Source organism: Bos taurus, chromosome 5 (assembly GCF_002263795.3).
Source record: "Bos taurus isolate L1 Dominette 01449 registration number 42190680 breed Hereford chromosome 5, ARS-UCD2.0, whole genome shotgun sequence".
In the NCBI taxonomy this organism is placed as follows: Eukaryota; Metazoa; Chordata; class Mammalia; order Artiodactyla; family Bovidae; genus Bos; species Bos taurus.
In genome coordinates, this window is record NC_037332.1 from 68,639,770 (window position 1) to 68,667,675 (window position 27,906).

General features: G+C 36.9%; 1 protein-coding gene across 5 annotated transcripts in view; it reads left to right on the forward strand.

The window, feature by feature from the left end:
- The first annotated feature begins 805 nt into the window (after positions 1-805).
- The window catches only part of WASHC4 (WASH complex subunit 4), a 57,617-nt gene continuing 30,516 nt past the window's right edge, over positions 806-27,906 (forward strand). For 3 of the 5 annotated variants that reach the window (XR_003034787.2, XM_002687646.7, XM_005206753.5), the window contains exons 1-15: positions 806-906; positions 3,833-3,972; positions 4,871-4,924; positions 5,022-5,087; positions 5,938-5,983; positions 6,438-6,505; positions 10,581-10,663; positions 12,163-12,205; positions 12,847-12,950; positions 13,538-13,658; positions 15,280-15,403; positions 15,499-15,626; positions 16,456-16,616; positions 21,059-21,185; positions 26,637-26,762. Coding sequence is in view for 4 of the 5 variants with exons in the window: in XM_002687646.7 (XP_002687692.1) it covers positions 846-906; positions 3,833-3,972; positions 4,871-4,924; positions 5,022-5,087; positions 5,938-5,983; positions 6,438-6,505; positions 10,581-10,663; positions 12,163-12,205; positions 12,847-12,950; positions 13,538-13,658; positions 15,280-15,403; positions 15,499-15,626; positions 16,456-16,616; positions 21,059-21,185; positions 26,637-26,762 (1,452 nt within the window). In the remaining variant the exon portion in view is untranslated. Of the gene's footprint in view, positions 907-3,832; positions 3,973-4,870; positions 4,925-5,021; positions 5,088-5,937; positions 5,984-6,437; positions 6,506-7,345; positions 7,561-10,580; positions 10,664-12,162; positions 12,206-12,846; positions 12,951-13,537; positions 13,659-15,279; positions 15,404-15,498; positions 15,627-16,455; positions 16,617-21,058; positions 21,186-26,636; positions 26,763-27,906 lie in introns of those variants that run through there. The other 2 variants (XM_059886978.1, XM_024992525.2) reach the window with 2 other exon arrangements.

Consider the following 27,906-nt stretch of genomic DNA (forward strand, 5'->3'; position numbering starts at 1 on the left):
AACAACAACAGGTAGCCACTTCAACTGCACTTCTTCCCTCTGGCTTTTTAAGAAGAGGTATGAATAGAGCCGGGGCTTCCCAGGTGGCTCAGTGATAAAGGATCCACCTGCCAATGCAGGAGATGCCGGTTCAGTCCCTGGGTTGGGAAGATCACCTGGTGGGCTATGGTCCATAGGGTCGAAGAGAGTCGGACATGACTGAGCACGAAGCACGAAAGATGAGAGCTGAGTGCAAAATAAACAGAGTAGTAAAATTCCTCGTTTAAATGTGTTCATAAAGTAACTCCTCTTGCACATCGTTTTTGTTTTTTGTTTTCCCCTCAAGAGCAACCCGCATTGGGAGTGCAGGACAAGAGCGGCAAGAGCTCGGACGTTGGAGACCAGGAAGTCGTTGGCTAAACGAGCTTCTGGTAAGAAGTGCCTGGACGGCTATGTTCTAGTTGACCACGCCTTCCTATTAAGCCCTCACCCCATCAATTTTGCCCTCTTTAGGCTAGAATGAGGGAGCAGTTCTTTTAGTATTAAAAGTTCCTGGAGACTGCAAGGCTAAACTGAAGGTATAGAGATATGGCGTGAGAAATGAACTGGATGGTTGCGACGCCCAAGTAGTAACTAGGGGACACCTAAAGGACCACCGCCAAGGCTGTGGCAGCCTCCGCCGGCCACCCCCGGAGGACTCGGTTTCCCAGCGGCCCCCGCGGCCCGCAGGGGCGTCTAGCCCCGCTGGCCCTCGCGAGCGGGGGCGGGGCCGAAGCCGGAAGTCACGTGCTGCTACAGCCGCTGGGGTGAGGCCGCGGTCTTAGCCAAGGCTGGTTTGGGCTGTGACTGGGGGAGGCGCCGGGGTGATGGCGGTGGAGACTCTGTCCCCGGACTGGGAGTTCGACCGCGTAGACGACGGCTCACAGAGTAAGGGAGCGGCAGGGCGAGGGCTGCGGGTGCACGCTCATCGGCCCACCGACGTCCGGGCAGCGCTCCTGCGGGAGGGCTTTGCGTTGCGGTGGGCGCGCAGCTTTCTGCGCCTTGGGGTGTGAGAGGCACGGGCTCGCGAACCTAACTTTCGGTGTCGGGAGCCCCAGTGATGGTGAGTCAAGCAGGCCCGGCCTGGCTTGGCGTATGGGGTTGTGATTGTCCGGCGGAGCGCGCCGTGGCCCGGGGGCGCGGCGTGTCCACTTGGTGCAGCCGGGGCCCCGGGCGGGGCCCCCCCGGGGAGGTCCGCATCCTGGGGAGCGGAGGCGGCCTGGTCCCTGGTCTCCTGGGACTTTCGCTGGATCTTCCGAGCTTGCAGTTTTAGGTGAGGTTGAGGTCGAGGTTCCTGTTTCGGTTTCCTGTTTTTCTTCGTTTTCCTCCCAAACCAACTTTGGGAAGTTCCGAGTGTCTTTGCCTTCATATTCTTAGAACTGTAGAAGGTAGCGAAAAAGAACTCAAGCGTGAAAAACAAACACGTGGACATCAATTTATTACCTTCCATGTCTTTTATTTACGTTTAATGGTATTTTTGAAAAGTGATGCCCTGTGGTTTCCAGCGCACCTAGACAGGTTTCGGAAATTAACAGCATATCTCCTGCAGATTTTACTTCATAAAATTGGATTGTCTCATTTTAATTTAGAAATCCAACCTCCAAAACCTAACAAATTCAGTTCCACGTAGCAAAATTTAGAGGTCAAGCTATTTCATTGAAACTACTTAAGATGAATACAAATTCGCAATCTGTTTCTTATATTTGGTAATATGAATCTGTATAGGTGATTTAAATAAGAGATATTAGGCTTAACTGCTTTTTGAATTTGTTTTTTTATGTAGTTTTCTCAAAAGGTGTAGTTTTTAAAAATTACGTGTAAATTTTGCTTAATTTTTACAAAGACAGACACATTAGATGTATGTAGATTTTATTAGCCTGTCAAAAGGGTGAGTTTAATTCAGGATGGTTAGCCGTTTCTCACAAAACTTTCCATGAGTTACTAGCTCTTACACAGCATGAGAAAACAATCCTGGTGATAGTGACAGGATCTTTCAACTTGTTTGTGGAGAGGATTCTGTCTTTGTTAAAGTGAACTGCACCTTGTCATGTATGAAGTTTTATGGATAGAGGTTCCTTACTCTGTATCTGTGAAATATTGGATTGAAGATATGTTTGGGTTTGAAAATGGTTCTGGTAGATTGAATCAGTTCAGTCTGATTCACTCAAAGATATTTTCCACACAAAGATAAAAAAAGGAATTCAGTCTCTTGGAAGTGATAAGCATGTTAATAGGTTTTTGGAATTTAACTCTTGAAGAATCACTATAGAGTTCTTATTTCAGATCTTACTTTAACTTTTACCAGCTTAAAAACTTATCAGCAAGGAACTTTAATGTTATTACAGATTTTCTCTTGCCTGCTACTGTAATTTCCAAACAGACTAAATGAATAATTCATTGGCATGTTTGTCTAGCGTTGTCATTAAGAAGTCATTTTCTGGTTAAATGCAGCTTTGGTCATTTCCCTTGTAACTGAAAATTAGACAGGTACTTGGGATTTTGAGAATCATACACAGTTTTTAAAATTTAAGCTGTAAGGAAGGGAAGAGCTCTCTTCTCTGGGCCTGGTTTTCATTAATTTTTGGAATATGAATCATTTATATTGCTTTCCAGAATTGCCTGGATTGATGCTATAATAAAGCAGGAACCGTAATTAAATGGATCCACCTGATTCCAGGCATTAAGTTAACTAAATGAATCCACCTGATTCTGAACATTAGTTGCAGAATAGGGGAGAATGTGAAGCTAGGTCTTCAGTGAGTTGGAACATACTTACAGTTGCTTTGCATTGCTAATTTGAGGAGAGAAAAGCTTTACTTTTTTAAGAAGTCAGCAATTGAATAAAGTAATTCACATCAGTAAGAGAATCTGAGTTGGAGTTGAATTTGCTCCCTTTGGAGTAAGTAATTATAATGTATGGTGCTGAGTCACTTCAGTCTTGTCCCACTCTTTGCGATCCTGTGAACTGTAGCCCACCAGGCTCCTCTGTCCATGGGATTCTCCAGGCAAGAAAACTGGAGTGATTTGCCATGCCCTCCTCCAGGGGATTTTTTGAACCTAACGTCTCTTTCGTCTCCTGCATTGACAAGCAGGTATTTTTGATGAGTAAGGAAACTTTTTGTCCAGTTTATTCCAGTGACTTCTAGAGTCCTCTATTAATATGTAAAGTCTGTAAATATCAACACAATATTCTGTACTCAGTGTCCTTTACTGGCTTTTCCAATTCTATTATGATAATTAAAACAATATATCTTGGGGCATTATAAATATAAAATTAGCAATATAAATTTGGGGCATTACAGAAATAATACTGTGATGAAGCAGATCTAAAATCATTTCAAAAACAATATTTAGGTGTATTTTTAGGCATAGTTTACTGTGTAATTAAGCATTACAGTTAAAAATTTTGCTTCTATGACAGCTCAGATTTTTGCACCTAAATCAGGTTTTTTGCACAAAGTAGTTGTTTATGATTAAAATAGAGAATTAGGACATTGAGTTGTCTAAGGCATTTTCAGATTGTTTAGATTATGGGGTAAATAGTATAGTGACTTTTTCATAGTACTTTAAAGTTATAGTTTTAAGATGATTTCTTAAAGTACCATCTACTGTATGTACAATTATTATTATACTTGGAAAAGATAGAAAGTTCAATTACTGTTTAACTTTAGAACTTTATTTTCAAGAATTCCAGACATTCCAGGGTGATACATTAACAATGCTTACTATCTACTTTTCTGTGACTTTTGAGATTATTTGAAGTAAATGTCTTGTAATTCATTACTTTTCACAAACTTTTCAAATTTATATTTAGAAATTCATGCTGAAGTCCAGCTTAAGAATTATGGGAAATTTCTTGAGGAGTATACCTCTCAATTGAGAAGAATTGAGGATGCACTGGATGACTCAATTGGAGACGTTTGGGATTTCAATCTTGATCCTATAGCATTAAAGGTTGGAATTTGTTTTATTTTTAATTTACGTATACATTTTCAGAACATATATGCCTTGAAACAGTGTTCAAATATGGGATATATATTTTTATTTGGAGTCTAGAGAGCTAAAAGAAACTTGGAGAAACATGGTTAATTTCCTTTTCTCTAAGCCATGCGTGTGTGTGTTTTTTTTTTTTTTTTTAAAGAATGATGCAAACTCCAGTCTTTGAGCTGACTTTTGTTTTTCATTATCAAGAAAATGAAGAGGGTTGGAATAGCATATTAAGGCTTTGTTTTCTTATTAAGACTATTTTACATACAGAAAAGTGTGTAGATTTAAAATATATTGTATGGTGAATTTTACCAAACATCTATCCCCTTGTAACTCATATCCCAGTCAAGATAAAGAATATTTCCATGATTTTTCAAAAGCTCCTTTATGCTATTTAGGGGCTCTTAATATGGGAGTGTTTTAATTTTTATTTTTTTAATATATAAAATAAGCTGCTGTGGTCCATTTTGAGGTTGTTCTATTTTGTTTCATCTTTGAAACTGTAGCCTCTTACTACTCAAATAATAACATTTTTTAAGCATTTATTATGTGCTAGACAACTGTCCTAAGGTAGCAGTGTTGACTTTTTAATAGCAACTTTCCTGAGATGTAATTTGTGTATCATACAATTTCTTTGGTTTGTAGTGTTTCCATAGACTTGTGCCACAGTCAATTTTAGAACATTGTCACCACTCCAGAAAGAAATCCTGTACCTGTTAGCAGTGCCCATCTGCTGTGGGACGGGTGCTGAGTACAGGGTCTAACACAACTTTCAGTGAAATAGAGCTAGTCTCAATTTGTGTATTGAGAATTTTAATGATTTTTTTTAAATTAAAAAGGAATTTATTTTCCTTTGTTTCTATAGCTTTTGCCTTATGAACAGTCTTCCCTTTTGGAACTCATCAAGACCGAAAACAAGGTACAGATTCCTAAACCTAAAAATCTATTTTTTAAAATGCTTTCATTATCTTCTATAATTTACTTCTTTCCTTTTGTATTTTTCCTCATGAAACTAGGTCCTAAACAAAGTCATCACTGTTTATGCTGCACTTTGTTGTGAAATCAAGAAATTAAAATATGAGGTAATTATTTATATTCTTCAAGACATTAAAAACATGATTTAAAAGCAAATATGAAAAAGCAAATATGCGCTTTTATATGTGTAAGTGTGCACAAATATTTCATGAAGATTGGGTGAGCTATATATTTATTTTAGCAATAATAATGAGACCATTCACTAAGTACTATTTACCAAACACCATGCTAACCCTCTTAACAGTAATAACCACTTGGAGGTACGTGAGGAATAGATGAGAAAATTGAAGCTTAAAGAGGGTGTCACTCATCCAACATTTTATTGGTAGTAATGGTTTGATTCTGGGCCTGCATTCCTTCTGTATTACTTGTCATATATACTGGATCTTCTGGATATAACTGATTTTTTTTAAAAAGGTTCGAATTTTTAATGGTTTGCGTTTCTTCACCCGTGAGCCATTAAAACTGGTAGATGGTAATAAAAAAGGTTTGAATTTATAATGTTTTGCATTTCCTCACCCATGAGCCTTTGAAAGTGGTAGATGGTAAACTTCATCTTTTCTTCTTTAGATTTTTTTTTTTTTAATTTATTTTTCTTTTTTACATTTTTGGTACTACATGGTTGCTTTCTCTCATGAACTTGTGAGAGGATGTCGGACAGTTAGAGTGGTCAGATAAAGGCTAAAGAAATCAAGAAATAACTTTGAGTATCAGTAATATCTTCGGTATTCTAAAGATAGATTGAATTTACCTATATTATAAGCAGTTTTTGAAGTTAAGTAAATTTGTATGTATGATGTAGTCATCTGTGTATTATTAAATAAGGATAATGAAGACAGCCTAGGAATTTAAAAACAAAATAGCAACCTTTAAAATTATTTTAATTTTTTTAAACAGGCTGAAACTAAGTTTTATAATGGTCTCTTGTTTTATGGAGAAGGAGGTAAGTTTTAAAATTTCACATTGTAATGTTGTGGTACTTGAAATAAACAAAGTTAACTGAATTCTAGGACTGTTATGATCATGTAAAGTGTTAGTTTGAGCAGTGAACAGTCACATTTCTTTGTTGCTTTGTGTTTTTGTTTAGTAAACAGGTGAAAACCTCAGTGAACAAGCGGCAGCAAATTCTGTATAAAATTGATTTGTGAATATTTTTATAAATTACAAAGCACAATAGCTAGATGAATATTTTCCTTGAATTCATTAAATAGTGGGACAGATTGGTGCTTTTAATTGTGTGATTAATGATTGTTTCATTTTTCTCTTTAGTGTAAAATTCTGTTTTTCATACTGTCCAGATTAGAAGATGTCCTAATGAATAAAAATCATTTTCCTTTTTTGATGTTGATTGACTTTAAGATAAAAACTTGAAATATTCTTCATGTTGCCTTTTAAAGCTACAGATTCCAGCATGGTGGAAGGTGATTGTCAAATTCAAATGGGGAGATTTATTTCATTCTTACAGGTAAGTGGTTTTTACTTTTTATTGAGTTTTCCCCCCCCCCCCCAAAAAAAAGTTTGAGTAAATCACGTAATCAGAAAAGAGTTCTGAAATGTCAGATGCTCAGAGATTGTACTCTGAGGGTAAGGCACTTTGTTGGCATTGGATTATATTTAAGGAGATTGTAATTCCTGAAAGATTTTCAAAGCGTTTTTAGTGACATAAGCTATCAAAATAAGTTTGTATAATTTCATTTATGGACAGTTTATCACCATGCCTCTTAAAACAATTTAAACTTTGTACCTGGTAGGAAAAGATAATTTATGATAGAAAAAGTGGCTAAGAAAGATCATTAAGCTGATATATGAACAAGAGTGAAGTTTTAAAAGCAGCAGCATATGATGCTTTTAACCAGATGTTTCAATTTAGATATACTTTTCATTACTGTAAAGTTTTATTTTACAGTGTAAAGTTATTCTAGGTCTTTTGATTTATCAAAAGAATGAAATAAGTTGTTTCTCCCCTCCCTGTTGTAAAAGCAGTGCTTATATGGTAAAAGTAAAAACTGGAAATCAGGAAACAGTAGCCATAATCCCACTTACCTTCTGACTGTTGGATATAATATTTGATGTATTTCATTGAATCAGGCATGCTAATATGTTCAAATCTTTTATATCTTTACTACTTTGTTTTGGTCTTCTCACCTAATTGAGAGCATTTTGTTGCAGTTGTCCTCTATGATGGTACGTGTCAGTCAGGGTTCAATCCAAAAGCAAGTATCACACAGGATACTTCAAAAGGGGAGATTGAAAAGAGCTACCATTTGGTCCAGCAGTACCATTCTCGGGCATATATTCTGAAAAGATGAAAACTCTTAATTTGAAAAGTTAACGTGCACCCCAGTAATACAACACTGTTTACAGTCGATGAGACATGGAAGCAACCTAAGTGCCTGTCAACAGATGAATGGATAAAGAGGATGTGGTATATACATACACAATGGAATATTACTCAGCCACAGAAAAGAATAAAGCAATGTCATTTGTAGCAACATGGCTGGACCTACAGGTTATCATACTGTAAGTGAAGGTAGAGAAAGACAAATATATCATTTATGTGTGGGATCTAAAAAATAATGCAAATAACTTGTTTACAAAACTGAAACAGACTCACAGACATAGAAAACAAGCTTACGGTCACCATAGGGGAAAGGTGGGAAGAGGGATAAGGTAGAAGTACGGGATTAACAGGTACACACTGCTATACGCAAAGTGGGTAAACAGCAGTGATCTACTGCATAGCACAGGGAACTGTACTCAGGTTTTTTAATTAACCTTAATGGAAACGAATCTGAAAAAAATATATTGTTAAATCACTTTGCTGTACACCTGGAACTAATACAATATTGTGAGTCAACTGTACTTCAATTAAAGAAGAATATATATTAAATCTAGAGAATCGGTTACATAAGGATTGGAGGGCTGAAAGGAAAAACAGTGAGGTAAGCCAGAGGACGCAAGTATCACCCCTATATGTAGGGTAAAAAAGGAAAAAGGTTCAGGTTGTTAGAATCTGAAAGCTAGGAGGAGGAGCCCCAAGGAATTAGTATTAATATCATAGCTCTGAGGAATCAGTGCTGCCTGGCTGCTGCTGGTAGACTTTAAAATTGAATATTGCTTCTGGAGTCGTTAAGAGTCGGACACGACTGAGCGACTTCACTTTCACTTTTCACGTTCATGCATTGGAGAAGGAAATGGCAACCCACTCCAGTGTTCTTGCCTGGAGAATCCCAGGGACGGGGGAGCCTGGTGGGCTGCTGTCTATGGGGTCGCACAGAGTCGGACACGACTGAAGCGACTTAGCAGCAGCAGCAGCAGTGCTGAAAGAAGCTGGAGCCTGGGGCAAGTTGTGATTGCTGGGTTGAACTGATCCTGCCTGGATTATGTTGATAAAAACAGCAAGAAATAGAAGGGATGTCCCTTTCCTGCCTTTAGGTCTCCTTTTAGTGCCACCTGTTGACAAAACCTAACAGGAAGCCTGCTGGGCTGGGGTCTGAGAAATGTTGATCTGCAAGGTTGAAGTGAATGTGTCAGTTTCTCCTTGCGGTTTTGTCAAATTTTGCATTTCTTATTTTGAGGACGTTTTATTTGGTGCTTATGAGTTTAGAATTGTTAATAATTCCCAGTAAATCGAATTGTTTATTGTGTGATGACCTTCTTAAACTGTGATAATTATGTATATAATATATAATTATATACATATTAATTAGCTATACCAATGTTAATCAAAATCTATTTGATACTACTATCACTGCCCCAGCTCTAGTTAGCATTTTCTTTTTTTAAAATTCTTTTTTATTCTTTTAGCCTTTCAGTGTCATTATGATTCAGTTGTATTTCTCTAAAACTGGATCTATTTGGATTTTGCTTTTTTATATAATCTGAAAATTTCTGTGTTTTAATTGGTTCTTTTTCTGTATTTTATAGATAGTCTGTTATGTACCAGGACTCATTTCTACCTTTTGCTTTGTGTTTTCTATTTGTCCTGCGTTTTCTAGTCTTTGCTTTGCTTTTATTAGATTTATAGAAGTTTAATAAGAGATAACTGGAGCTGTTTAAATAAAATTGAAATGCATTATTTTCACTTTTAAACATTTAAATTGTGGATCTCACAGCTGCATATAATTCCATTTTATATATTCAACAAATGTTTTGGGAGCCTAGCATATGTTAGAAACTGTGATTGGTGCTTGGGATACAGCAGTGCACAAAACCAACACATTTCTGCCCACAGAGAGCTTATTGTTTAGAACAGCCATAAATTTAATTAGATTCTAAATAAGATAGGTGTGAATTCAGTTCGGTTGCTCAGTCGTGTCTGACTCTTTACGACCCCATGAACTGCAGCACGCCAGGCCTCTCTGTCCATCACCAAGTTCTGGAGTCCATCCAAACCCATATCCATGAAGTCGATGATGCCATCCAGCCATCTCATTCTCAGTTGTCCCCTTCTCCTCCTGCCCTCAATCTTTCCCAGCATCAGGGTCTTTTCCAATGAGTCAGCTGTTCGTATCAGGTGGCCAAAGTACTGGAATTTCAGCTTCAGCATCATTCCTTCCAAAGAAATCCCAGGGCTGATCTCCTTCAGAATGGACTGGTTGGATCTCCTTGCAGTCCAGGGGACTCTCAAGAGTCTTCTCCAACACCACAGCTCAAAAGCATCAATTCTTTGGCGCTCAGCCTTCTTCACAGTCCAACTCTCACATCCATACACGACCACTGGAAAAACCATAGCCTTGACTAGACGAACCTTTGTTGGCAAAGTAATGTCTCTGCTTTTGAATATGCTGTCTAGGTTGGTCATAACTTTCCTTCCAAGAAGTAAGCGTCTTTTAATTTCATGGCTCTGCATATAAATTAAATAAGCAGGGTGACAATATACAGCCTTGACGTACTCCTTTTCCCATTTGGAACCAGTCTGTTGTTCCATGTCCGGTTCTAACTGTTGCTTCCTGACCTGCATACAGATTTCTCAAGAGGCAGGTCAGGTGGTCTGGTATTCCCATCTCTTTAAGAATGACAAACATATTCCTGGGAAAATCTATATTTCACTTAATGTGTGCCAAGCCTGTTAATAGGTAGGGTTAAAGGTTATAAACATTTGAAGTTATTTCAGAGTGATTTCTGAAGACCCTTTCCATTCCTTGTCACACTTTGTAAACTGGCAGCTTTTGAGCTTCATTCATTCAGATGTTCATTTAATAGGCAGAAATTGAGAAGCAGTTGAAGATTAACCACAGTACTGGACAGTGGCTATTCAAAGGAGTAAGACAGTCTCTGTCACTTAGGAATTATATGAGCAGTGAAAGCAAGACTTAAAATACAAGGATGAATGAAATGCTATGGAGGCAAAGAGGTAGAAATGACCGTGGGAGGTGAGTGAATAACTGATTGCTTGAAGGATGCTTTAAATCTTATTGCAGGTTAACTGGAGATTTTTACTGGAAAACAGTTTGGTTTATGTTTAGCGTTGTTAACATAAAAGTCAGAAATGATGACATTTACTCAACTTGTAACATATACTCAACTTGTCATTTCAGGAACTGTCTTGTTTTGTTACGAGGTGCTATGAAGTGGTGATGAATGTAGTCCATCAGTTGGCTGCCCTCTATATCAGTAACAAGTAATGGATTTTAAAAATCATTTTGCATTTTTAATAGAGATGCAGGGAATGTCTTTTCTTAAACTAGCTAAATATTTAAAAGGTTTTCGTGTGTTTACTCATTTATTCACTCATTCCTTCATTCACGTACTCAGCTTTTTTTGAACGCTCGTGATGTTTTAAACACTCGTGATGTGTATAATGCAGAGGTTAGGAAGACAGTTTATACCGTGGTGCAGGAACCCATTATCTGTCTGAATGAAAATGTTGACAGAATAATCTTTAATTGTAGAGAAAAGGGCTAACATAGAATGTACTGAGTTCTCTTATTGCTTTTCTTTACATTGAAGTATTCTTGGCTCATTAGAATCATATGACACTTAAATTACTGAATCTTAGGGAGAGGGGACTAGATAATCTATAATTCTAATGATCTTCCAAGTTTGGATATCATTGCCCTAAATCAAGAAAAATGATCAAATTGTCATGATTAGTATTCCTAACCACCACAGAGTAATATCTTGCATTTGATTAAAACTTTATACTTAATTTTTTCCCACTCACTTACAATCTTAAAATACCTTTGTTTAGGTGTATGATTAGGAGTTCTCAGTTGTGAGAAGAGAGATAACTGAGGCCCAAAGGAAGTATTTGCCAAGATTCCATAGCAGTTTCAGTCTGATTCTTTCGGTCACCAGTCCATTCATTGTTGTTGTTCTTAGACCATGCTGCATCTTAACTCTCTTTGTAAAGTGGAAGAGTGTGTTGTTTCCCATTCTCGTGTGCTTCTGCTCTGTCAGGTACTTAGCTCTGTTTTTCACTAAAGTTCTCATGGCAGAAGGGACTGACAGCATAGCTACGCCGGCCCGCCATAGAACCTGGTGTGTGATTCAGAGACCCCTCTCTACCACAGCCCTGTCCTAGAAAGACAAAGTTTATTTGAATTTTGTATTTAATTTTTAAAGTATTCTATCTTGCAGAATATTTTATATGTGCTTTAATATATAAGTATTAATTTATTTACTGTTGAGTAGGTTGAGTCTCTGGGAAGTAAAATTGAATTATCCTGGGGCTTTGACTTTGGTGTAATCCCATTTGTATGCATTGTTTTCTCAGTAGGAATGAAAACTCTAGAAATAAACCCAACTGAAGAGAGGACTAGTTTCCAAATGCCAGTTTGGGTAGGATAGCAAAGATTCTAGTTGAAAATTGAGAAATTCTAATAGTTTAGAAATAAATGAATATCAGTTTTGGTATTTCTCTGCTTCATCCCAAACTAGATGGGCCATGTATTGACATGTACCTACCCACTGAGTTGGGTATAGACAAGGAGAGTACGTTAGTTCTCTTCTTGGGTGTGGACTATGATAGTAAACTTGTGTTGCATAAATTTTAGTGACTAAAGCCTAAATAAAAGTAAATACATTTTTAAATTCCAAGAGGCTTTTTCCTTAAAATAAACATGAACTGTGACCAAAAAATGAGGTTTTCTTTTAAACTTGGATGTTATTTTATTACAGGATTGCACCCAAAATTATAGAAACAACTGGAGTTCATTTTCAGGTAAAAGTAATTTAACTCGTAAAATAATAATTTTTCGCATATTTTGCTTTGGCATTTATATGATTGGGGAGTATTACACTTACTGCAAGGCTCTTAAAGGGTTTCTTTCTTTCTTTTGCATTTGTTCTCTCATTTGTGAACTTGATGAGGCGTTATTGACCCACTGTGAGTGTAACTCTTCCTAGTGTTGGCCCAGTGCAGACTCTCGAAGTCGGTGGTCCCCAACCTCTTTGGCACTAGGGACCACTTTTTTGGAAGACAGTGTTCACAGACCACAGGGGTGGGGAAGGGGGTGAAGGGATGGTTTGGGTATGATCCAAACACATTGCATTTACTGTGCTCTTTATTATTATTACATCAGCTCCGTCTCTGATCATCAGGCATTAGATCTGAAGGCTGGGGACCCCTGCTGTAAGTGGTCTGAGGGAATCTACAGTAATGTGATTAAGGATGAAATTTGGGTGAAGGGTTTTCCAATTTTAGGCTGTTCCATCTTGAGGATTAGTAGTTTCATCTGTAGCTTAACTTTCCCACTGCTTTAAGTTAGTAATTATCCCAAGTGTGTTTAACTTTAAAATCCACATGAAGCTTAACTTCTAACTAGTGATTAAATGATAATCATTAAAGGTTTTTTTTTGCAGACTATGTATGAGCACTTGGGAGAGCTGCTAACAGTTTTGCTTACCCTGGATGAAATTATTGATAATCACATCACATTAAAAGACCACTGGACTATGTACAAAAGGTGAGCCAACTAAAATGTTTAAAATATTCTCTTTGTACAGTTAATGTATTACTAAAAAATAAATATAAATAGTACAGATCCTTTAAGAGACCTGAAGATACATATTTAGAAGGATCTCATTTCAGATTTTCTTTGAAGACAGTAACCATTCTTTTAATTGCAGATGGGCTTTTTGAGAGTATGATATACTTGTATAAAGCATCCTAATTCTTAAAGTGTAGTGAATGTTAATTTGACTATTTTAGGACCCAGGTTTATTTTCCTTGTTCTATACAAGTAACATTTATTCTCAGCTTGGTTTTATTTTGTTTTATATTCCAGACTTTTTAAAGTTAAGGCATTTTATTTTATTCAATCTATTAGGTTTTCACTAAATTTTATCTAGAGAGTACCAGGTATCTGAATTGAAAATGATATAAAAAGGTATGTGATTAGAAATTTAAATATATTAGGATTGTTTTTGTTCAAATTTTCAAATGTGTAGTGTCAAATAAATGATTATAAATATAGAACTTTGATTTTGGGGAATAGTTTTAATATAAGAATTTATTGGCAAATTGAAGGTCTTTCTCCTCCTTTTCTACAAGGTTACTGAAATCTGTCCATCACAATCCTTCAAAGTTTGGAATTCAGGAAGAAAAGCTAAAGCCATTTGAAAAGTTCTTGCTGAAGCTAGAAGGGCAGTTACTTGATGGAATGATATTTCAGGTATGAGAGCTGTATCAGACTGTAATAAACGGGCTTCTGTTAGTAGACCCAGCTCAGAATTGTAGTGAGGCACTTTTATAACATACTGTTGTGACTGTATTTTTCTTTAAAAGTGCTTAAGCTTGAAACATTGATTATGTTGTAAAATATAATTATGTCAGTATCTAGTAGCTAATGAAATTAACAGCATACTGGTTATATTTGGGATAAAGTTTTTTTTAAATTATGTAAAAGGATAGAACTGTTCGAGGATTAGTATATAAACAGTTGTTTGTCAAGCATTTTTTTGTTGTTAATCTCTAGATTTTAGATCTGTGAAACAGCCTCTTAAAAGTCTGTTTTAATTCTTCCTACACAGGGAATATAATTTGGATCTATACAATTCAGGTAGCTTCTAACCACATGTAGCTATTTAAATTAAAATAAATCACCCTCTGCCATACTAGCAACATTTCAAATGCTAATAGCCACATGTAATATAATTATCACACTTGTGTGTGTGCTCAGTCGTGTCTGACTCTTTGCAACCCCATGGACTGTAGCCCTCCAGGCTCCTGTGTCCATGGGATTCTCCAGGCAAGAATACTGGAGTAGGTTGCCGTCCTTCTCCAGGGGATCTTCCCGGCTCAGGGATCAAACTCACATCTCCTGCATTGGCAGGCAGATTCTTTGCTGCTGAGCCACAGGGAAGCCCTCACACCTTAAACTTATGTATGTTACATGCCAGTGATATCTCAGTAAAACGGCGGGGAAAGTCAGCTGTGGCTAACAGTCATACCAGTCAGCACATACATAAAACATTTCCATTATCAGAGGAAGTTCTGTTAGATGGCACTGCTTTGGTAGTGTTCACCAGAAGTTGCATTACAGTACACCCTTGAACAGCATGGGTTTGAACTGCACGGGTCCACTTATATATGGATAGTTTTCAATAGTAAACACTATAGTATTACACAGTCCATAGTTGGTTGAATCCAAGTATGGAGAGGAACTGTGGATACAGAGGGCTAGCAATAAATTATATGTGATTTGACCCTGACTTGTTCAAGGTTCAACTGTATATTCCATTTAAAGATCTATTTCAAGGTTACCTTTAATTTATATTTTAGATGGTCAGAGTTTTTACAGAATGATCACAGCTCTTGTTTATACCAATGTAACTACAAATCCATTAATTTTAGAAGAATTTTTTACATTGATTCTTTTTCCAGGAGCCATTTCTACACATGATGTAATAAAGTGCTAGGAGAGTAATTGTAACCAGAAAAAATAAAGTCTCTTCTTAAAAGTGTAAATTAGAATAATAAAGCATGCTTTCCCATGCTTCATCAGATACACCTTCTGTGTATCACCAAGCACCACTGTGTCCCTTCTTGTAGGATATAGATTTTCAGTTCTGTTTTATTCCTTTCACATAACTGGTGCTCAAATATATAAGTATATATACATTTCCCATTCAGAAAGATTTAGATATTGGATTAGATTGAAAACTTGAGCCTCAATGTTAGTAAAATTAAAATGATGAATGTAGGGTTTTATCACTATATTTAATTCTGTTTCATAGCATATTAAGTCATATAACTTATGAGAGTCTAAATTTCTCTAAACGTTTTCTGTGTAGGCCTGTATAGAACAGCAGTTTGACTCTCTCAATGGAGGAGTATCTGTGTCGAAAAATAGCACTTTTGCTGAAGAATTTGCACATAGTATTCGCTCAATTTTTGCAAATGTAGAAGCCAGACTTGGTAATGTAAAACGCATTCTTTTTTTTGTTTGTAAAGTTTTCATTTCCTTTAAAGCAGAACTATAAGTATACTCTTTTTCTCTCATGTTTTATAAGGAGAACCTTCTGAAATTGATCAGAGAGACAAGTATGTGGGAGTTTGTGGACTCTTTGTATTGCACTTTCAAATTTTTCGAACTGTTGATAAGAAGTTTTACAAGTCTTTATTGGACATTTGTAAGAAGGTAAGAATTTGTAACTTCTGTTTTTTTTCAATTTGAATAGATGGAAAAGATTTTGGATAAAACTAGATATTTTAAAATGTGTTTTATTCCTGCTTACAAAAATGATAATTTTTGTAATAATAATTATAAAACTAATAGTATAATATTCATTTAAAAAACTAAGCTGTCCAAAAATAAGTAACATTGTACATGAAAATACCCCATAATTCCGCATCATATAAATACAGATTAGTAGGTGCTTTTCTGGATCTTTTCCTGTACATTAACTTCCTATTACTACTTTTATCTCTTCTCTTTCTTTTCCTTCTTTTTGTCATTCATTCCCATTATTGAAGTAGGAAAAATATGAGATAATTTTTTTTTCTGTCTTTGCTGTTTCCATGGTGTGGCGCCTGATTTCAGAGTTGAAAATTTAAACATTATGTAGAATCAGGTACATTGACCATGAGAACCCAGCCATCTTGGATATGTATTCTGCATTTTTTCACTAATATAAAGTGAGAGTAAAGGTCGTAACGATTCAAGTTTCTGTTTAATTTTTACATATTTTTGTTCATCTGAAAATCCATGAGTGTGTTTGTGTATGTTGTGTATGTTGTTTAATATTTAGGCAGAATAAAATTAATGTCATGCTCCACACCAGGTACAGGAATGCCTTGCCCTGAATTCTGTGCCATGTTAACGTAATTTTTTCACATTAATGAGGGTCTTTTTATCATTATTTTTCTTGAAATAAACTGTCTTCCTTTGCCTGTTGTCGGACTATTAAACAGTTCATTATTTAGCCTGCATTTAATGATTTCCCCCTTTATTATATTTCCTGTTTCAGGTACCAGCCATCACTCTAACTGCTAATATTATTTGGTTTCCTGATAATTTTTTGATCCAGAAAATACCAGCAGCTGCCAAACTTCTGGACAAAAAAAGTCTTCAGGCCATTAAAATACACAGAGATACTTTCCTACAGCAGAAAGCACAGTCACTTACCAAGTAGGTTTTATAAGTATCCATAATGAAACTACTTAGATATTTTATATTTTAACTCTTACACTGATTCTGAATATATGGAAAGCATTTGAATTATAAGATCAAACATAGTTACTCATTACCAGAGAAGAGGCTGGGCAGTCTCTCCGAGATTTATTTTCTAGGAGTGTGTTCTTGTTTTAAATGTTGTAGGCGTAAACCTCAGCTTACGATGTGGACAGATTATGCATTATGGAAATACATGTACATGTGCGTACCCTCACATATACACACACATGTCTTTTTAGCAGGTGCATTACATAGTTTGTGTGTGTGACGTGAAGTTGCTGCAGTAGATGCCATTTGATGAATTAAGAACATCGTGTGTACGTGCTTCAGTGTTGATTTTTGCAAGATTGATGCCATCCTGTTTTTATTTTTATGAAAGTAATGTATGCCTGTATTTAAGAAGTTAAAAAGTACTAAAGGTTCAAAGGGAAAAATAATTGTCCTCTGCTGAATTGCCCCCTATACCTTAGTCCTGTTCCCTAAAAGAATACTTTAACTCCTAGTTTCTTCTAATATTTACATCTTTTAGCTTCTTTTCCTATGTAAAATTTGAAATATGCACAAAATAGAGAAAACGGTATAATGAACTCACGTGTTCTCATCATGTGGCTCAACAGTTAAGTTTACTCACTGGAGTATATTGCATTCTCCCTGGAGTATAGTGCTAAAATTTTATGTTGACCTAGATGAAGATTTTAAGTGAGGTGTCATGGGACTTTGCCACTGGCCCGGTACTGATCACGGTTTTTAATCTGTAATGTAGTTATATGATACTATGGAAAACTACCCACTTTGTGTTGATCTTCACTGTTGAGGGGGAAGTTGCATCACTCCCGTACAGTGGGAAAGGAGGAGTATGTTTGGAATGTATGAGATCCCCTAAAGCATCTTTTAGTACTCCCAAGTCAGGTCCTGTGATTAAAGTCATGGAGAGTGATAGCAACTCAATTCAGGCAGGACTACTCAGGGCAGAGATTTCAGGGCTCTCCAATACATGCTAAGACAGAGTTGAGAGATGAAGACATAAGTTTGGGGTTATATTAACGGAGATGAATTCAGTAGGATGGAGAGACAGGAATCAGATTTATTAGCAGTAATCTTAAAAAAAGATTTGGATATTTTTGTTATCGGAGGCTTAACGTTCTTTAACAATGCAATACAATTGCTAAAAATGTCAGTTTATATTTAGATTACATTAATAATTATACCCAAATTTTGGAAATGAGTTGCCATGTCTAGGCTAGGGGAATTGATAGTTGCATTGAATTTTTACTGGTCACATAATTAGTGTTTGGTGGTGCCACATTTTAAGAGGGCCACAGAGTGCAGCATCCGTGGATGAAGCCGATCAGGATGTTAGATCTGAGAACCATGACCTTTGAAGACTCGGTGGAAAAGTCTCTATATGGTTTGACCTTTAAAAGAGAAATCTGAAGAATGATGTATTTTCTTTAAATATTTGGAGGGCGTTCAGATTGAATAGGGAACAGATTTAATTCCTGTGTCTTCAGAAGTTCAGTCAGAACCAAAAGATGAACATGGCAGATATTAATAGTAATTGCCAACATTTTTAAGCTTGTTCTAGGCAACCCACTCCAGTATTCTTGCCTGGAGAATCCCAGGGACAGGGGAGCCTGGTGAGCTGCCGTCTGTGGGGTCGCAGAGTCAGATACGACTGAAGCGACTTAGCAGCAGCAGCAGCAGCAGTAGGCCTTCTGCTAAAGGATTTAAACACAGTCTTACATAAACCCTGTAACAATCTTCTCATATGGGAAATTGTAAAATCACAACTAATATTTACCCTGTGCTTTCAATAAGCCAGTATATTCCAGGAACTTCATATGTGTCGTCTTTTTTAATCATCAGAAAATCCTGTGAGGTAGGTACTGTTGTTATGGCCATTTTATAAGTGAGAAAATTGAGATAGAGAGAGAGTGACGTTATTCAAATTTAAACAACTAATGTGGCGGAGCTGGGAGTTTACCTCTAGAGCGCAAGCCCTTAACACTACTATAAAGTACTATTTTCATCCCATTTTCAGGTAAGGAAAATGAGACTTAGAGAAATGAATGTTGCCAGGGCACACAGCTAGGTACATGTCAGAGAGGCCAGGCAGACCCGTGCCCAGCCTGCTCTGAGCCTTTGCAGCAGAGTTGTGTAAGCTGCCCTGAGGAGTAATGACCTTACACCAGAGCTGACCGGCAGAACACAGAGGACTGTCAGTCCAAGGTGCTGTAGGAACTGAGTCTTCTTAAGTGAAAAATAAGTTGACTTTCAAGGATTCCCTCCCCCCATATGATAACATTTTAATGTTTCTAAATTCTTTTGTTTCAAAAATATACCTACACAGTCATTGCAGAGCTCCTTTGAGCTGAAGGGGGCAGTGTCTTTTTCATTGTCATAACTGCCAAAGAAACCTCAAATTCACAACACTGAAGTAAAGCCCGGGAGAGAGGAGTCCTGCTTGAGTCCTGATCATATTCTCCTCCTCAAAGTGGAGGCGTTGCCCTGGGATTTGGCCCTTTATCTGTGTTCCAGACTTTTAAATCAAATTATCCACAAGTCAAATAATAAATTTTAGCACCATTTGAGGCAGAGTGCAATTGTTGGTGGTGTTTGTTTAATGGAATCCTGGCTCAGCAGAAATAATTTTTCTCAGATTTGATGGTGAGGTTTCACCTCCTTAAAACACATAGAATCAATTGAAATTAATTTATTGTTTTTAAAATAAAAGAGTATACCTTAAATAGTTGTGCCCCTGAAAGTTCTCATCTTGAGTGATTTGATATGCTTTGATAGAGTGATGTAGTGTTAATAAGCAACCTGCTTAGAATTTTATTACTGATTCAGCTTTTCGAGGTTGGGACAGTTTCCTAGATTTGGGCTTAAGTCCTGGCTCAGCTGAGTACTAGTATGATGTTGGGCCCATTACTTAATTTCCCTGTTTGTCAATTTCCTGTTCTGTAAAATGGAGATCGTAATATGTTAGTTACCTCACAAGGTTAATGTGAGGATGGAATGAGTTAATTTGTGTAAAGTGCTTTTAACAGTGATTGGATATTTAGTAAGCATTCAGTAAATGTTAGCTTTAATTTTCAGATTCTAAATACTTCATTCTGGTTCTGGCTGTCATCTCCTTTCCTCTGCATTATCACAGGAACTTCCTAAGTGGTTTTCCTGCTTTTGCCATTGTCCCCTATATAGTTTATTTTCAGTATGCCAACCAAAGTGATTCTGATCCTCCTCAGAGTTAGAGTAGGTCAGTCTGCTCAAATCCGCTCGCAGGTATCCCCAACCTTCAGGATCTAATGCCTTGATGACCTGAGGTGGAGCTGATATAATAATAGAAATAAAGTGCACAGTAAATGCACTGTGCTTGCATCATCCCATAACCATTCACCCCAGCTCCCCCAGGTTGTGGGAAGATCATCTTCCGTAACACCGGTCCCTGGTACCAACAAGGTTGAGTCTAAAGGGGGTCTTCCCTGGTGGCTCAGAAGGTAAAGCATCTGCCTGCAATGTGGGAGACTCAGGTTCGATCCCTGGGTCAGGAAGATCCCCTGGAGAAGGAAATGGCAACCCACTCCAGTACTCTTGCCTGGAAAATTCCATGGATGGAGGAGCCTGGTAAGTTACAGTCCATGGGATTGCAAAGAGTTGCACACGACTGAGCAACTTCAGAGGCTTTCCACTGAAGTCCTTACCAGGCCTTATACAATCCCTTTCTACTCTCCACTTTACCTGTTCCTCCAACCCACTCACCCTGTGTATCTCTGATCTCCTTTTCTGTTCTCACCCCTCCTCTCTGCTCTTCAGTCATCCTGACTTCTTTTAGTACTTGAGCATGGCGCACACTCTTCTGTTTTGAGATGATTGCATTTGTTGATTACTTTCCTAAAATTCTCATCTGTTGAATATTTGCATGGATTACTTATTTATCTCCTTCAAATCTTGGCTCACAATCACTTTTTCAATAAGGCTACTTTGATCACTGTGTTTAAAATTATACTTGCTGCCCCAGTCACTTTTCCCTGCTGTATTTTTTCCGTAGCACATATCTGACATCTCAGAGTTAAGTTACTGATTGCTTTATTGCACAGCTCTTCTTTCTAGAATGTAAGCTTCATGGGAGCAGAGATTTTTGTCTGTTTTGTTTACTGCTGTTTTTTGTTTTTAGTACTGAAAAACAGTGCCTGGCCTGTATAGACATTCAGTGAATATTTGTTGCTTAAGTAAATTATGTGTGTATGTATAACATGTATATTTCGAAAATCTGGGAAAAAAAATCTGAAAGATGAATTGACTGCTGCCAGGAAATATTTTATTGTAGCCAGAAGAAGAAATGGAAGTAAATTTTCTTTCCTGTGCTGAATAACCTCAATATTTTCCTTTGTTAGAGATGTACAGTCTTACTACGTCTTTGTGAGTTCATGGATGATGAAAATGGAATCTATTTTATCTAAAGAGCAGAGAATGGATAAATTTGCCGAAGACCTCACCAGTAGATGTAATGTTTTTATACAGGTAGTTGCATCTTCTTTCTTAGAATGTTTGGATCATTTATTTGTTAATCCAGTATGCAGAAGGTACACTGTGAAAGAACTGTGAAGGGTAGGATATGTTTTTGTGTTTAAAACTGAAATTGATTTGGTTATGTAAGTTTGAGTCTGTGTGACTTGTTTAGATTTTCTAATACATGCTTTTAATATATGCATCTAATATATTCAAATCTACACTCCTTCCAAGTCCTGACTTCTTAGCTGCATCCCGTAAGTTTTGATGTGTTGTATCTGTATTATTCTTTACTTCAAAATACTTAAAAAAAAAATCATTTTGATTTCTCCTTTGCTCTTTTGACTCTTTTGAAATAGAATTCTTCATTTCCAAAAGTATGAGGATTTCCTAGTTACCATTTTATTATTGATTTCTCCCAGTATGAAAATATTTTCAGTATTGAAGTTTGTTCAGATTTGCATTGTGGATCGGGCTATGGACACCTTTGGCAAACATTTCATGTACACTTAAAAAGAACGTAGTTTGCTTTTTTTTGGTCGTTGTATTTTATATATATCAAGTAGGATCATATTTAATTATTTTGTCTGAATATTCTGTCAGTTACTGAGATAATTGGGTTGGAATCTCCCACTGTGTTATAGATTTGTCTTATTTATCCTTTGTAGCTTTGTCAACTTTCATTTTATGTGTTTTGAGACTAAATAGGCACATAACATTTAGAATTGTTATAGCTTAGTGGTGAGTCAAACCTTTTATCATATCTGGTAATGCTTTTTGTCATAGGTCTCTTTTGTATGATAGTAACATAGTTGTACCAGTTTTCTTTTAATTAGGTCTGTCTGCAAGGTCCATCTGTTACTATCCTTTTATTTTCAACCTGTTTGGCTCCTTTATTTAATGTGTGTCTCCTTTCAGTTCAGTTCAGTTCAGTCTCTCAGTTGTGTCCAACTCTTTGCGACCACATGAATTGCAGTACACCTGGCCTCCCTGTCCATCACCAATTCCCGGAGTTCACCCAAACTCCTGTCCATCAAGTCGGTGATGCCATCCAGCCATCTCATCCTCTGTCGTTCCCTTCTCCTCCTGTCCCCAATCCCTCCCAGCGTCAGAGTTTTCCAGTGAGTCAGCTCTTCACAAGAGGTGGCCAAAGTACTGGAGTTTCAGCTTGAGCATCAGTCCTTCCAAAGAACACCCAGGACTGATCTCCTTTAGAATGGACTGGTTGGATCTCCTTGCAGTCCAAGGGACTCTGAGGAGTCTTCTCCAACACCACAGTTCAAAAGCATCAACTCTTCGGCGCTCAGCTTTCTTCACAGTCCAACTTTCACATCCATACACAGCCACTGGAAAAGCCATAGCCTTGACTAGATGGACCTTTGTTGGCAAAGTAATGTCTCTGTTTTTGAATATGCTATCTAGGTTGGTCATAACTTTCCTTCCAAGGAGTAAGTGTCTTTTAGTTTCATGGCTGCAGTCACCATCTGCAGTGATTTTGGAGCCCCCCAAAATAAAGTCTGACACTGTTTCCACTGTTTCCCCATCTTTTTTCCCATGAAGTGATGGGACCAGATGCCATGGTCTTAGTTTTCTGAATGTTGAGCTTTAAGCCAACTTTTTCACTCTCCTCTTTCACTTTCATCAAGAGGCTTTCTAGTTCCTCTTCACTTTCTGCCATAAGGGTGGTGTCATCTGCATATCTGAGGTTATTGATATTTCTCCTGGCAATCTTGATTTCAGCTTGAGCTTCTTCCAGCCCAGCGTTTCTCATGATATACTCTGCATATAAGTTAAATAAGCAGGGTGACAATATATAGCCTTGACGTACTCCTTTTCCTATTTGGAACCAGTCTGTTGTTTCATGTCCATTTCTAACTGTTGGCTTCCTGACCTGCATATAGGTTTCTCAAGAGGCAGGTCAAGTGCTCTGGTATTCCCATCTCTTTCAGAATTTTCCACAGTTTATTGTGATCCACACAGTCAAAGGCTTTGGCATAGTCAATAAAGCAGAAATAGATGTTTTTCTGGAACTCTTTTGCTTTTTCGATGATCAGCGGATGTTGGCAATTTGATCTCTGGTTCCTCTGCCTTTTCTAAAACCAGCTTGAACATCTGGAAGTCTACGGTTCACATATTGCTGAAGCCTGGCTTGGAGAATTTTGAGCATTACTTTACTAGCGTGTGAGATGAGTGCAATTGTGTGGTAGTTTGGGCATTCTTTGGCATTGCCTTTCTTTGGGACTGGAATGAAAACTGACCTTTTCCAGTCCTGTGGCCACTGCTGAGTTTTCCAAATTTGCTGGCATATTGAGTGAAGCACTTTCACAGCATTATCTTTCAGAATTTGAAATAGCTCAACTGGAATTCCATCACCTCCACTAGCTTTGTTCATAGTGATGCTTTCTAAGGCCCACTTGACTTCACATTCCAGGATATCTGGCTCTAGGTGATTGATCACACCATCGTGATCATCTTGGTCATGTTTAAGCAACATGTATTTCTCCCCAGTGAAACTCTTATGTATGTCAATACTGATACTCATATTTAATTAGCACCTGATTAATGCTTTCTATTTGTTTATATTCTTTTCTTGCTCTCTTTTGAATTATTTTTATTTATTTTATTTTTCTTTCTGTTACTTTGATTCAGTATTTTACTGTTCTTTTAGTGGTTACTGTAGAGATTTTAAGATGCATTATTGAACATTCAACTCCAATATAAATGAGTAATTCACTTTCCAGACAGTATAAGGCTCTTAAGCCCTTTTAATTCTATTTACCCCTTCTCACCTGTGCTGCTATAGTGTATTTTGATTCTGTGTATATTTTAAACCATGTAAGGCATTGTTGCTGTTGTTTTTAGTAGTATTCATTTAGATTTACCCATATATTTACCTGTTCTGTTGCTTTTTATCCTTCTTGAATCCCCTCATCTTTCTCCTTGTGGAATACCTGTTAAAATTTAACTTAATTTTTTGTTTTCTGGCTTCCTTTGTTTTTGTTGAGAAGGCGGCTGTCAGTTTTGCTGTTTTTTCCAATATATGTCTTTGTTGGATTGCTTATAAAATATACTTTTTGGTTTTTAAGCAATATTTTTTGATGTACCTACATGAGGTTTTCTATGTGTTTTTGGTACTTGGGATTTGTAAAGCTTTTGGAATTTGTGGAAAATTCTCAGTCATCAACTTCTTAAGTATTGTTCCTGTTCAATTATCTGTTTTAATTATTTCTTCATCTAACCTACTACTAAACCCATCTACTGACTTAAAAAATTTTTTTCTTAGTTCTTAATTTTAATTACTTTTCAGTTTGTTTCTTTTTTATAGTTTCCAATTTTCTGAAATAATTTTGTGTTCTATTTCCGTCTGCATACTTAGTGTAATTACTTTGAAGCCCATGTCCAATAATTGCTAGTTATTTCTATTATCTATTTTTTGTTGTTTGTTTTTTGAATATATGTTATCTCTTTGTATGCCTGGTGATTTGTAATAACACAAATTGTATATAAAACTATAGACATAATTTGAAGATCTGGGTATTGTTTTTCTTCCTCCAGAGAGGATTTAATATTTGCTTCCAATACGCATTAGTCTAGGACAACTAGTAACTGAGATTACTTCAGCCCAGTCATGGGTTTAGATCATTGTAAATCGGGACCTAAACTGTATGATGGCTGTTTTTTTCTAGTTCACCCTTACTTTTTAGCAGGTAGTTTTTAAGAATCCCAACTCAGAGCCTGGTTGATTTAGCAGGACTCCATCCTCTCCTTGATAGGCCATGAGCTCTTATTTTTATCCTCAGGGATCCTGAAAGATATGTCTGGCTTCTGTCTTTGTTATCCTCTTTTGGAATGGGCAGATGCCTCTATGGGAAAGCAGCCTCAGATGCTGAGCTCATGTCTCTGGGTTTCTGTCTTCTCCCTATCATGGCCTTGTGGTTTCTTATTTTCTTGATAGCTCTTTGATACCTTCCAAGAGTTAAAAAAAATGTTTTGTCCAGATTTTCTGGTTTTCTACAGGAAGGTTGGTCCAACTTATCTATTCTGCCATTTACAGAAACAGACCCCAGACCTTCCCCCACCCCATTTAGATGTTTAAAATTCATTCATCCTTCATGTGTATCCTTCACAAACTAATGACCATTAATTAGTTTGGGAATGAGGTGATGGTAGCTTGTGACCTCTGTGTCCCCTCCCACCTCTCCCCCCAGAAAACCTCTTTTTCTGCCTGCCTTAGAGTTATACTTTCCTTTTCCTTGTCTCTGCTTTTTAACTTTTCCCAGTGCTGCAGTAGGTTCAGGGTCTGGTGTAATAGCCGTGTAGCTGACAAGGTAAGACTTGCGACTCTTTCCTGCGTGTATACCCCAAGCGCTGATCTTATTGTCACCTCTTAGGAAGCTGCCTACTCTCATTTCTTGGTCCTTTTAATTGTGTCGCATCTCCTTACCATAGAGCTGCTATTGGTTGACAGAAAATTCCCCCTCCCTGCATTGTGTCATTCCTTTAGTCAGCCACTGTTACTCAGGGTGGAGCTGGAGAGAAAGGTTGAGAATCACTGGCATATAGCTGCTGCCCTGGCACCTTGGATATATTCACAATAATATAGTTTAGGTTCATCTCTAAACTGTACATGTGTCTCTTTTTGGTCCTTCTTTATGAACCCAAAGAATCTGCATTATTCTGTTTCTGTGTGTTCTTTTTGGATCTAAATGAAAATATGTTTGAGAAGTAATAGCCTTTTTCTTATTTTGTATTCTATACTGTTTCCTTGGGTTTATTAGCACTAAATTTTTTTTAATCCTCACAGGACTTATGGCTTCCTTTATAAGTAGAAGGGTAAGAGAGACCCTATTCTTGGGGCTGGAAGGAGAGAAAGTTGATTAGCAGCAACACAAGCAGAGGACATGGTAGCAGATGGATGGTAGGGGTTGGTCTGGGTGAGAAAGAAAGGGGAGATTGGTTTGGAACTGAGGAGTGCTGTTGAACGTCTGTACTGGCCAGAGAGCAGCTCTCTTTCTCCTCATTTTTCACTTCCTACTTCCTTAGAGCCCTCAGCCTTTGTCTTAAGCTGCAGCAAATAGGAGTCTTTAATCCTCTTGTCTGGCAGGTAACATAAGGATGAATAGATACCTTCCTGACATCCCAGTCGTTTCTCTGAAAGTTTTGTTTTTTTTAATGGAAATATTCTTTAATTGCAGTTATATACTGTAATGTCAAGAGGACACTGTAATGTCAAGAGGACTAACCTTCTAGTGTGTGATAGGTTGCATAACTTTAAAGGGGTGCTTTGAAACTTCACCACCATGTATAATACTGCATGTAAAGAGTATTTCAGAATCTTAAATGCACTTTAGAAACACTAGATATTGGTGAGTTGAAGAATTATTATCACATAGAGAATGAAATCTTGAAGAATGAAACCTTTTATTGTGATTTTAATTGATGTTTTATGTTGGTTTTTTATAGGGCTTTTTATATGCATATAGTATTAGTACCATTATTAAAACCACAATGAATCTCTACATGTCCATGCAAAAGCCAATGACCAAAACATCAGTTAAAGCATTATGCAGGCTTGTTGAACTTCTCAAGGTAAGTTTTGGATTGTTTTACCTTGCCATTATAATTGAGAAATGATCCAAGCATAAAGTAGGATTTTTGGGGGTAAGGTTTGACTTCTTGATTATGAGTATAAAAAATTATGGGAATGTGTTTTTGTCTCTTAGATAAAGGAACTAACCAGTGACAGAAATTTCTTGCATAATTTTCTGTGAATGGCCAATATACTTAAACTTTATTAAAAGTTAACATGTAGTCCAAAAGAAAAGAAGGAAAATGAAAAGATTAGTCAAAATATTAGTGGTTTTACTCATGGAAGTTCTAAGTGTGTTACATGAGTTTTAAAAACTACACATAAAATGTTATAGTATTAAAATGCATATGAGGCCAGTCAGCGTGAGGCTGTTTGTTTTATAATATAGAGGAAGTGTTGTAATCTTGGGATTTGAATGCTTTTGAAAATGTGGTAAAATGTTTCTTAGCATACTCTTACGTAAAGAAATAAAACTCATAGGTGGGAGAGCCTACTTGTAGCTTTTTGTAAAACCTGAGCTAAAGATTTGCTAGGGAATTTCTGTTAATAGTGGCTTTAGATATGCTTAGGAAATATAGTTTGGAGATCTTATCTTTAGATTTTTAGCCGTTTTTTCCTTTAAGGTATTATTAGTTATATTTATTTTTAATGAAATGCAAATACAGAAGTATATATATGTATAAATGCATGTATATCTTATATTTAATATGTAAGCATAATTTAAAAATAATAAACACTTAAAAACCTATTATCCCATTTAGGAAAGCGAATGTTACCAGTGTTTTTAAAGCCCCCTCTCTTGTCCTTCCTGGACTGCATCTTAATCTACCCTCTTGGAGGACCCGCTGTCCTGAGCTTCATGATTCCCTTGTTTCTTTTTAGTTGGTGGCATATGACTGAACTTATCAACCACTCATTGTTTAGTTATAAATGTTTTTGAAGTTTGTATTAATGGAGTGATGTCTCATGTATTATTTGGCTTGGTTTCTTTTTACTCAGAATTTTTTATTTGGTCTTAACATGTTGGAGTGAGTAGCTGTAGTTCATTAATTTTCATTACTGTGTAGTCTTCCTAGGGTTGGACTTTTGGATAGTTTCCAGTTTTTGCTATTTTAAATCATGTTGCCATTCTTGTATTAATTT